Raw genomic sequence first — 12,147 nt, 5'->3', positions numbered from 1 at the left:
ACGAACGGGTGTTACAATTTGCAAAGTGGTTGTGGTGGTCATGGTTTCGGGTTTCAAGTAGTGCTTGTTTGGAGAAGGAGCAGAGATTTTGGGTAGGCTTAACTGTGTGTGTGTGTGTGTGTGTGTGTGTGTGTGTGTGTGTGTGTGTGTGTGTGTGTGTGTGTGTGTGTGTGTGTGTGTGTGTGTGTGTGTGTGTGTGTGTGTGAGAGAGAGAGGGGGTGGGGGCTATGTGGAATGAGTTTAAAGAGGTAGCACACACATGACAAGTTAACACAACCAAAGAACCTCTCATTCATGTGATCTCTGAGGATTGAGGAAGTGGAGCCACACAGAGCTGTAACATGGCGCAGCAAGAATTTCAACTGGACCAGGATAAGTTCTGCTGTTCTGTCTGTCTGGATCTACTGAAGGATCCAGTGAGTGTTCCCTGTGGACACAACTACTGCAGTTTGTGTATTGAGGGATGCTGGGATCAGGATGATCAAAGCGGGAAAGTCAGTTGTCCACAGTGCAGAGAGACGTTCATCCCAAGACCTGTTCTGAAGAAAAACACCAAGTTGGCTGACATGATGGATTTACTGAAGAAGAAAAGACTCCAAGTTGTTCCTCCTGATCACTGCTATGATGGACCTGGAGATGTGGCCTGTGATTTCTGCACTCGAAGGAAACAGAAAGCTGTGAAGACTTGTCTTCAGTGTCGAGTCTCTTACTGTGACACTCACCTCCAGCCTCACTATCAATGGCCTACCTTTAAGGAACACAAGCTGGTCAAAGCCTCCAGCAAGCTTCAGGAAAACATCTGTGCTCGTCACGGTAAGGTGAGGAAGCTTTTCTGTCGTACTGATCAGCAGTGTATCTGTTATCTGTGCTCCATGGAAGAACACAGAGGTCACGATACGATCTCAGCAGCAGCAGAAAGGACTGAGAGACAGAAACATTTTGACATGAGTCAGCAGAACATCCAGCAGAGAATCCAGGTGAGAGAGAAAGACGTGAAGGTGCTTTACCAGGAGGTGAAGTCCATCAATCACTCTGCTGATAGAGCAGTGAAGGACAGTGACACCGTCTTTACTAACCTGACCACTGCCATTAAGAGAAGACGATCTGAGGTGAGGGAGTTGATCAGAGACCAGCAGAAAAGTGAAGTGGGTCTGGCCGAAGAACAGAGGAAGCGTGTGGAACAGGAGGTTACTGACCTGATAGTCTAGTATCTAGTATCTAATATGACCCCAGGGAACAACTTAGGAACTGTGACTAATTCTCTATCCGGGGCGAAATACCCGAAAATGACCACACCCTTTTTAAAATGACCATAACCGGTGCACTACTTCCAACATGGCTCTATCTACTAAACCGTTGGAGCTATAGATTTACTGAGGTGCTCAAAATGTTCAGAATACTTATGTTTAGGGAAATATAGTAAAGTGTAATATTTCTAATTTGATATTTTAAGACAGAACAGCTACAAAAAGCAAAAGAAACTGCCAACACATTACAGTCCAGGGCTATAGGAATAATTGTGTGTGAATCAGTCTAAAAGCACCTAAATTGATGTAACCCAGGGCAAGCTCTAATGATTTAGCAAGGGTACCTGAGCCAGCAACGCTCTGGGTCATCATTGTGGCCAAATCCAGTATGGCCACCACCTGAAAAAGGTTTTGGCTAAAACTTTTGAACCAGATGAGCTATAAATGAGTAAACTTGGTGTCTAAATCCTGTTTTTTGACAATCAGAAACATGTTGTAATGCTTACCTTTATGACTGGGTGTGGCTGGACCTATATTTTGCATATTTCAAAGAAATATTAGCTTTGCAAATTTGTTTCACTTACCTTAATCTTTGTCATTTTTGGCAAACTTGGTGTCTACTTTATGCTTTTTGAGCATTAGAAACACATTGGAATGCTTATATTTATGATTGAATCCATCTAGAGCACTCTGACTTGCTTATTACAAATATGGCCACGATACCTAACTGTAACATATGTAACATGTACTGTAACATAAAGTTTCATCCAGATTGAGTAGATGTAGGAATGAGTTAAGATCAAACCGGAGAAAACAATGTCATTTTATCGAAACAATATAATGACTATAGAATCCAAATGATACAACAGCCAGTACAGTATGCACATCAAGGCTCAGCATAAAGTGAATACTATCATAATAGTCAAAGGTGTATGGAATTTGAACAATATGTTCAAATTAGAATCAGAAAAGTTAATTGCTAAACAACAAATCGTTGCTAGGAATGTGTCTTGGCGTTACTACAACAGAACAGCAATAACTGATACATACTGTACCGTACTACACCACACACACACACACACACACACACACACACACACACACACACACACACACACACACACACACACACACACACACACACACACAGTCCTTTTGATTCCTCGGGTGATGACTGTTTTTAATGTCCTAATCATACAACATCTATATATCGAGATGTAACAGACTTCAGTTTTGCAGCATTTGCTGTGTCCACTACATGACTTTTGCAGCCACAGTGGAGTGGAAACATTCAAACATGTTTCTAATTGTCAAAAAACATGATTTAGACACCAAGTTTGCATTCATAGCTCAAAATGTGGTTCAAACGTTATAGCCAAAAACTTTGTCAGGTGGCAGCCATATTGGATTTGGCCACTATGATGAGCCTGAAGGTCGCTGGCTCGGGCGCCCTTGCTAATTCATTAGAACATGGCCTGGATTACATCTGGGACAAATGTGGTGCTCTTAGATTGATTCGCGCAAAAATATCCCTATGGCCCTGGACTGTAATACGTTTTTAGTTTCTTTTAGCTGTTCTGTCAAATATCAAATTAGACATTTTACACTTTACTATGTTTCACTAAACATAAGTATTCTGAACATTTTGAGCACCTCAGTAAAGCTGTAGCTCCAACGGTTTAGCAGATAGAGCCATGTTGGAAGTAGTGCACCGGTTATGGTCATTTTAAAAAGGGCGTGGTCATTTTGGGGTATTTCGCCCCGGATAGAGAATTAGTCACAGTTCCTAAGTTGTTCCCTGGGGTCATATTAGCCTAACCTGACACCGTCAAATGGAAGAAAGCTTGCGACACACATTTTGTTTCACAGCGTACTTGCATCTGAGACTCCGGGCGCAGAATCGATGACAGACAGTTTTTCTTTTTTTCAAGCTACTAGGCAGGTGATTGGATGATCCCGCCCCAGCAGCCGCTGATTGGTTCGGACACGCAGTGTTCGGCCATCTCTACTCCCTTCGCAATCCCAGACCTCCCTGAAATCAAATGCAAATGAGATTTCCGGAGGGAGGGGGTTTACCAGGCTAATATTAGCCAAGAACAGTTGAGATATTCTCTCCTAAATTAAGTGCATACATATCTTAGCCAGGTCCTAAACTATGAGGAGGAGACTGCTGAGCTGGAGCAGATCTCACGCACAGAAGATCCCATCCATTTTCTTAACAGTTACACCTCCCTCTCAAGGATCAGTGAATCTACACACTAAGTCAGCAGGAATGTGCATCCTCAGAGATCCTTTGAAGATGTGACAAAGGTCAGGGACAAACTAGAGGACATTTTTAAAGAGGAAGGGACAAATATCTCAGAGACAGTGAACAGAGTGGATACTTTACTGTCAACATCACTAGAACCCCAGACCAGTGCTGAGTTCTTACAAACAAACACATTAGAGGACGTTTTTAAATTTAAAAAAATTAAGAGGGCATTTGTAATGATCCTTTTCTTTGTAATTACTCTGACACATCCTATTAAGAGCAGTGTCCAGCCCCAGGGGACACACAGGGATCAGTTAGGGGTTCAGGGACACCTCAACACGAATCCTGGTTGGCTTAAACCCAGAGCTGAGTTCTTACAATATTCATGTCCAATCACACTGGATCCAAACACAGCACATCAACACCTGTCTCTGTCTGAAGGGAACCGAAAAGCAACATTGACTGAACCAGAATCATATCCTTTTAATCCAGAGAGAACCATCGAGGTTCTGAGTAGAGAGAGTCTGACTGGACGCTGTTACTGGGAGGTAGAGTGGAGTGGATACAGTGTTGGTATAGTATTCTCATATAAAGATGATGATGTAATTTATGACAGTAAATGTCAACCTGAATATCAAGCCTGGTCTTTAAGGTGTAAGCATGACGTGTGTTTTCAAAAACGTAACCCTAACTAAGGTTTACGCAGGACCTGTGTCATCCAGAGTAGGAGTGTACCTGGATCACAGTGCAGGTATTCTGTCTTTCTACAATGTCTCTGACACCAATGACTCTCCTCCACAGCATCCAGACCACATTCGCCCAGAAAAACCTCTATGCTGGATTTACTTTTTATCTTGATGGAGACTCTGCTGAGTTGTGTGACCTCATGTAGAACAGACTTTGAGTTTGTCTCTCATGACAATAATGTATTCATGATTTGATATTTTTTTTCTTTTTACTCAAGATCAACATTCTCAGAATTCAACAAGTAAATTGTTCTGTTGATTAGTTTGGCCTCAGAAACCAGTAATGTTCTTCCTAAGCTTTGCACATATAAACAGAGCTGCTACCTTTAAACACATTTTAAATCTGAGGTTTTTTGGTATATTATTTAAATTGTTTTGAGAAAAAATACTGCTATTTGTCCCACAGTGACTGCAAACGATTGCTGATTTGTCTCAAAAAGCTTTATACCCTGTACATATAACATGTACGTCATATATACCGACGCAATGTGACATAGCTCTGTTTAGTGTTTACACAATGTACCCCCTCCAACTGTATATACTTTCCCCATTTTCAACTTTTTATTATATTTGGACACTTGCTTTGGCAATGTAAACGTTTTCTCATGCCAATAAAGCTCCTTTGAATTGAAAATTGAATTGTGTGTTTTGTAATCCATGTGAAAAAATATTCAAATATATAAATTTTTCAAGTTTAAATATTGTCGGACTACATTTCACCTCCTAGGGAGGGAGGGAGGTGTAACTGTGTAGAAAACCAAGTCTCTCCAAGCTTCTCTTAAGATCCACTTATACTCCATAAGGAGAATCACAGATCTACATGATGATAACAATAAGAACAATACAACACTGGTCGCCGCCCAGCTGTAGACGGGAACTCCCAGGCCATACCTCTCTCTCCAAAGCCAGGCCCAGCGGGGTCCCATGATGACAAACAATACTGCCGTATTGTTATATAAGTGCAGTAACTATGAAAGAAATCACACCCTGTGTGAAGTGGGCGGTGTCTTGCTAGCTAATCACAATACTGAATGGAGTCAACCAATCATGTACAAAAAATAAATACATTTATTGAAACACTCTTTATGATGGAAGAAACCATAACTTAAAAAAAACAAATTTATGGTTTTTTTAAAGTTATGGTTTCTTATATAGGGCTATGCATATGTGTCATGTGACACTGGCCAATCACAGTCCTGAATAGACTGTGATTGGCCAATCACGGTGCAGGGTTAGGCGGGGTACATTTTGGCCAATCACAGCGCAGGATTTGTTGTACAAATATCCAAACCTCACTTATAGGGGCGGTTTCACCGCCCAAAAATATTCACTGAAAAATGGGTTTAAAAGTGATTCAACTGGTCAGCCAAATGAGATATCGGCATATAAGTGATATCTTACTATCTTATCTTGTCTTACTATCTTATCTTACTATCTTACTACTATATAATCATACTATCTTACTACTATATATCTTACTATCTTATCTTACTATATATTATTATATTATTATTATTATTACTATATAATTGACAAAAGCTCCGAAGTTCGTCCGGGATTCGCAAGCACAAGATCACTCCACATGCCTCCAAGACCTGCCACAGACTGTTGATCAGAGCTATGGCTATTATTTAGGCATCTTACCCCACCTCGATCAGTGATCAGACTCTCGGTTTAATTGATTCTCTAATTCGCCTATCAGACCCTCAGCCTGATCTGGCAGATTGACATAGCAACCAGATACAGGAAGTTGGACCTGAACTGGCATTGTGCTATGTGTCGGCAGCACAGGCTTGGCTGCTCAAAACCTTGAGGGTGGTAGGACAGCACATTCAAGATTTAAGAGCCCAATCCCCATCTTTGAAGACTCTGTCTGTGATATCAAAGCAGAGTCCTCTCTGGCTAAACTAATCAAACAGAGAGAGCAACTTAATCATCTGGGACGAAATCTTCAACGTTAACCGCTTTAATGTTGAGTGTGCGGAAAGAACACACAGAGACCTGATGCAGTCAGAACAGCCTTGGGGTGGCAAAACTATTCTACTGGGTGGAGACCCCAGGCAGACTCTCCCTGTTATCAAGAGAGGAAGTAGGGCCCAAATAGTTAGAGCTTGCATCCAGATGTCACCACTATATCTTGGACAAGGATAAAGATTATGTTAATCCTCCAACCACACCATTGAAGGATGAGGAGGAAATTGACTATTTAGAAGGGATGACAATAGAAATGTTTGGAGACGATGACGAGTTTGAGTTTTGACTGGCACGATGGTAATGATTTGTTGACTTTGAGCCACGGAAACGCCAACCAGGTAGACAGAGAAGTGAAACCATACAAGGTGGGCACAGGACAAAAACGATGATGATGTCAATATCGTAGGAACACCATTACAGAACGAGAAGGAAATTGACTATTTAGAAGGGATAACAGTCTTTGAGCCAAGAAGACACCAGCCAAGTAAATAGGGTAGAACTTGAACAATACAATGTGGGCAAGGATAAAGAGGATGATGATGTGAATCTTTTAGACACACCATTAAAGGACGAGGAGGAAATTGACTATTTATTTGGGTTTTGGTTTGATGATTGAGACAGTGCTGAATTGTGTGACCTTAAGTAGATAAAACTTGTCATAATTGTCTGTCATGACTCCAGAATAATCATTTTTTTCCTCTCTCCCTGAAGGTCAACATTCTCAGCATAAGTAAACTGATGTAAATAAAATAACCCAGTGGTTTTCAAAGTGGGGTCCAGGGACCCTGCAGGGTTCCTTGAGGAGGTTCCAACTGGATGTCTATTGCCCATATATCTGTAACTCTGAGAGTTATGGGGTCCTTGAAATAAAAGTTTGAGAACCACTGAAATAACCAAATTATTTATTTGACCTCAGAAAGCAGTAGTTTTGTTGTCACTTGAATTATATGTTTATTTTGTCTATTGAGAAGATGTAATATAACCTTCTGTCTTGCGTTCATGTATTTAAAAAATACATATATTTTTGTTTTACTATTATGTTCTCTTCTTGTATTCGTACAATTTATGGGGCTATTGGCAGAATTACTTGGTATAATTTTGTCTTGTTATGGTATATTCAAATTAAAGGTAGGGTAAGTGATATTTTTTGGTTAAAACAAAAAGTATTTTGTTTAAAGGTTAAAATACTATATTCTGATTGTAATCATTGCTATAGAGTGGTCTTTCAGTAACAGATGTCTCCCCGTCTCTCCAGCTCTTTAATAAACAGAAAATAAAATTTTCGGTAGGTGTAAAAATCTCAGCCAATCAGGAGAAAGTACACATTTTTAAGCTTAATTTGTATAGTGTTCCAGTTCCAATTTTGTCTGCTCATTACTTAGTGTCATCACTTCCAATTTCACTTGTTTAATCTGTATCCTGATTGAGTTCTCTGTCCTGGTTGGATAAAATTGGAAATGAAACTGAAACTGAAACGAAAATGCATTTTCTGTTTAATAAAGAGGTGGAGAGACAAGCAGACTCCTAATACTGAACAAAAACTCTATAGCAATGAGTACTATCAGAATATAGAGCTATTTAACAATTATTTTAACCAACGCAAATCACTTACCCTACCTTTAAAGGGATATTTCACTTTCAAACGTGTCATTTAAAATTCTACTCTGGCTTTTGTGTTGCTGGATTCAGTATTTAGATATTTGATATTCATTTAATCAGACACACCCCCATCCTATATAAACCCATTGTAACTTCAAACTCGATTTTGGCCATGTTAGATTCATTGAAAACACCCATCCTTGGTTATGGTGACAGATCTTAGCCTTCTAATGCGAGAGGGCCGAGTTTTTTTCAATTATTTTCAATTACATATATTATATATATTATATACATATATTATCTTTTTTGAAAAAGTAAAATGTGTTGTTACTGTTTATGGCAATAGAAGCATAAGGAAATGCTTCAATAAAGGTACACAACAATATTTACAATCTGCACAATAGACAAATGCACAAATGCTACTCACCACGAACACAATAGACGCACACAAACCATTGACAATAACACATTGCACAACCTCCCACAAATTCTATTGACTGAATGCACAATAGACACACACAAACACAAACACAGGCTGGCTGAAACTCGCATGCAAATTACATCCACACTTAAATAGTGGGGTAGACAGTAAGATCCTCTATGTTAATGTATCCATTTGTGACTCCAAGAGTGTGAAAATGGAACCCTTACCATTTGGTTAAATTTGTAAACTCTTGGAGTAAAAGTTAGCCTAGTCTGTTAGACTATACGTGTTAAATAGCCATGATGATCACTAATCATTGCTATGTGGTTCTCAACCTTTTCAGGCCGTGACCCCCAAAATAATCATATTTGAACTGGGGACCCCCCAAAATAATCATATTGGTTCCACAGATAAATATTGTGAAAATAGCCATTTTCAAAATTATTATTGCCTCTTACTTAATTTATATTATTTGACAATTTGTTGATTTGTTGATTACTTTTGATGCAGCATGTATTTTCTTTTTTCCTTTTTTATGTATTAAAAGTCCTTAAATTGTCACTTTACTGTCATCCCCCCCCCAAAAACAACAACAACCAAATAACATCAATCATGTGGGCAGTGAACCACTGCATAGGGTGTATCAGAATCAGAATCATCTTTCAAATCACAGGTTTACAGGTGTAAAGAAGTGGGTGAAATTATTGTTGTACTGATTCAATTTCAGATAACTTTATTGTCACTTAGATGCACTGTTTAGGTACATATATATGTGAAAAATGTACGCTCGGTAGCTCCAATACAATAAAACCATAAAACAAGATAAAACTATTTTAAAACACTCATACATTAAAAGTAATCAAAGTACAAGCTCCATCCTTTGTTATTTTCAGGAACGCCACAGACCAAGTGGCCTTGCGCCTAAAATAATGACGTTCTAGAGTCGTGATATTTCTTATTTTCCTTTTTTTCTTTATTTTCTTTATTTTCTTTAATTCTTTTTTTTTTTAAAGGTTTTTTGTTCAATAACAGGTTATCCAGTTCTGTAAACAGAACATGTGTTTTCAGGTGTGACAACAATTTCATCCAATCAGGTAAAACATGAATGACCACATATGGGACATCATTAGCAGAGGCATGGATTCACTAATTGCACCCACCATACCAGCTGCTTACCTCCTTCCTATCACCACCAACACACCAATGCTAAATTATGTCAGAATTCAAATCAGATTGATTTGTCACTCACATCACAGGTTCACAGTGGTAGCTCAGTGGTCTCAATTTGGTTTTGTGCAAGCTCCAACATTTTGTTGTTTTCCAGAAAAGACAGGATTTTGTATTATGTATAATTGTAAGATGTATTTAATTACATTCTAACGGTTTTGTAGTCAGTGAGACGTTTCTTTTAAATATAAGTTTGAATGCATTGGCGCCCCCAAGTGGACAAGACCAGATACATTGAAATTCATTCTCTCTCTCTCTCTCTCTCTCTCTCTCTCTCTCTCTCTCTCTCTCTCTCTCTCTCTCTCTCTCTCTCTCTCTCTCTCTCTCTCTCTCTCTCTCTCTCTCTCTCTCTCTCTCTCTCATTTATTCAAAGTGACTTACAATAAGTGCATTCAACATAGGTAGGCAAGAAAACTACTAATCACCAGAAATGTGCATTCTCTTCTAAAACAAGCAACTAAGAGTATACCTAGCGCTAAGGTAAAAGTGCAATATATCAGCTACCTACTTTCTTAAACGAAAGGTTATCCTTTTAGCATTATTTTGCATAACTCTGTGTCACTGCCTTTTTTGCAAACTGTTAATAAAGTATTCAATCAATCAGTCAAAGGCATCAGCTTAAAATACACTCATAAAACAACAATAATACAAACACAATACACACATGCAGTCATACACAAACATTTAGTCATATAATAGTATGCATCATATTGCTTACTATGTATTACATTTAATTCAATATATAATACAAATGTCATTCCAAAATGTCTGTGAATTCAGTTTAAATGTATTCAGAGAATAATTAAACATGAAAAAAGAAGAAAAGAAGATCAAAATCATTGAATGTTTAACATAGAATACCAAACAAACAAAATACATTAATTGTATGAATACTAGAGGAGAATAAATTGTGAAACAGATAAATTATCTAAAAGTAAGACAGCAGATTAACCCATTAACTGCCAGAGGTATTTTCATATTTTTTTAGCCAGTGCCAGAGTTTTTCATTGAAAAAAAAAAGTACTCAGTAGCCGAGATACAGAATTTTTAAGTTTTAAGTTAACAAGGAAGTGGATAGGAGTCTAGATCTTCGAAAAATCATATCTCCTTGGTCTTTGGGTCAAATTGGGGTAAAAAAAAGTAAAAAAAAAAACCTTTTTTTTTTCACGTAGATCTACGCGATTGGCACGTGGCGGCTTTAAATAGGTTCGCGTAGATATACATATATCTTCTCTATTGACAAATAAAATAAACATGATTTGAGTGTTGGGAAAAATATTACTTGTTTCTGAGGCAAAACAAATCATTTGGTCATTTTATTTCCATCAACAGAACATATTCCTTTCTTAAATTCTGATCATGTTGATCTTGAGAGAAAATAAAGAAACTTATGAATAAATGATTGTAATGAGAGACAGATTCAAAGTTCGATCTACATGAGGTCACGCAACTCAGCAGTGTCTCCATCAAGACTTAACGCAAATCCAGCATAGAGGGTCTGGGTGAATGTGGTCTGGACTCTGTGGAGGAGAGTCATGGTGTCAGAGACATTGTGGAAGGACAGAATACCTGCACTGTGATCCAGGTACACTCCTACTCTGGACGATACACGACCTGTGTAAACCCTAGTAGGGTGTGGGTGTTTGAAAAAACATTCTTCATGCTCACACAATAAAGACCAAAATGTATCAGTAGATCCAAATCTACGGTCATCATTTATCCTATCCCCCCTGCTGATATCTTTATATGAGACTGCTATACCAATACTGGATCCACTCCACTCTACTTCCCAGTAACAGCGTCCAGTCAGACCCTCTCTACTCATAACCTGGGGATAATGAGTGAATCTCTCTGGACGATAAGGATATTGTTGTTCTAGAGTCACTGTTGCTTTTTTGTTCCCTTCTGACAGAGACAGGCGTTGATGTGCTGTGTTTGGATCGAGTGTGATAGGACAAACATATTGTAAGAACTCAGTTCTGCTCTTGGGTTCAAGCCAACCAGGCCCTAACTCCTCCCTGTGTGTCCACTGGGGCTGAACACAACTCCTAATAGGATGTGTCAATGTAATTACAAATAAAATGGTCACTACAAGTACCCTCTTTATTTGTTTTATTTTAAGAAATTCCTCTGGTTTGTTTTTTTGTAAGAACTTGGGTTCTGGTGTTGGCAGTAATATATCCACTCTATTCACTGAGACGTCAGTCCCATCCTCTTTAAAAATGTCCTCTAGTTTGTCCCTCATCTTTGACACAGCCACAGTCACATCTTCAAAATATCTCAGAGGACGGACATTGCTGCTGACTGGGTGTGTAGATTCACTGATCCTTGAGAGGGAGGTCCTGTGCAGAAAATGGATGTGATCTGTTGTGTGTGAGATCTGCTCCAGCTCAGCATGTCCCCGCCTCAGTTCAGTAACCTCCTGCTCCACACACTTCCTCTGTTCTTCAGCACGACTCACTTCATGATTCTGCTGGTCTCTGATCAGCTTTCTCACCCCAGATCGTCTTCCCTTAATGGAAGTGGTGAGCTCAGTAAAGACAGTGTCGCTGTCCTCCACTGCTCTATCAGCAGAGTGATTGATGGACTTTAACTCCTGGTGAAGCACCTTCACGTCTTTCTCTCTCTTCTGGATTCTCTGCTTGATGTTCTGCTGACTCATATCAAGCTCTTTATGTC

At 39.0% G+C, this 12,147-nt stretch overlaps 2 protein-coding genes and 1 pseudogene across 3 annotated transcripts in view; 2 read left to right on the top strand and 1 right to left on the bottom strand.

The window, feature by feature from the left end:
* LOC308083559 (uncharacterized protein) overlaps positions 1-12,147 on the top strand; it is a gene marked incomplete at its 3' end in the record, with an annotated part of 105,384 nt that overhangs the window by 21,945 nt on the left and 71,292 nt on the right. The window lies entirely within an intron of this gene.
* On the top strand, positions 342-4,390 carry LOC308084484 (tripartite motif-containing protein 16-like; annotated as a pseudogene). Its single transcript has 3 exons — positions 342-1,187; positions 3,777-4,046; positions 4,195-4,390. The product of its transcript is annotated as a tripartite motif-containing protein 16-like (transcript).
* The window catches only part of LOC308083321 (tripartite motif-containing protein 16-like), a 2,711-nt gene continuing 658 nt past the window's right edge, over positions 10,095-12,147 (bottom strand). The window contains exon 1 of the mRNA XM_080425604.1: positions 10,095-12,147. This exon is cut by the window's right edge and continues 658 nt beyond it. Within this exon, the coding sequence (XP_080281730.1) occupies positions 10,901-12,147 (1,247 nt within the window). The 3' untranslated portion in view covers positions 10,095-10,900.

This window comes from Gymnoscopelus braueri, assembly GCF_963280865.1.
Source record: "Gymnoscopelus braueri genome assembly, chromosome: 4".
NCBI lineage: Eukaryota > Metazoa > Chordata > Actinopteri > Myctophiformes > Myctophidae > Gymnoscopelus > Gymnoscopelus braueri.
This window is presented reverse-complemented; position numbering and strand designations above follow the sequence as displayed.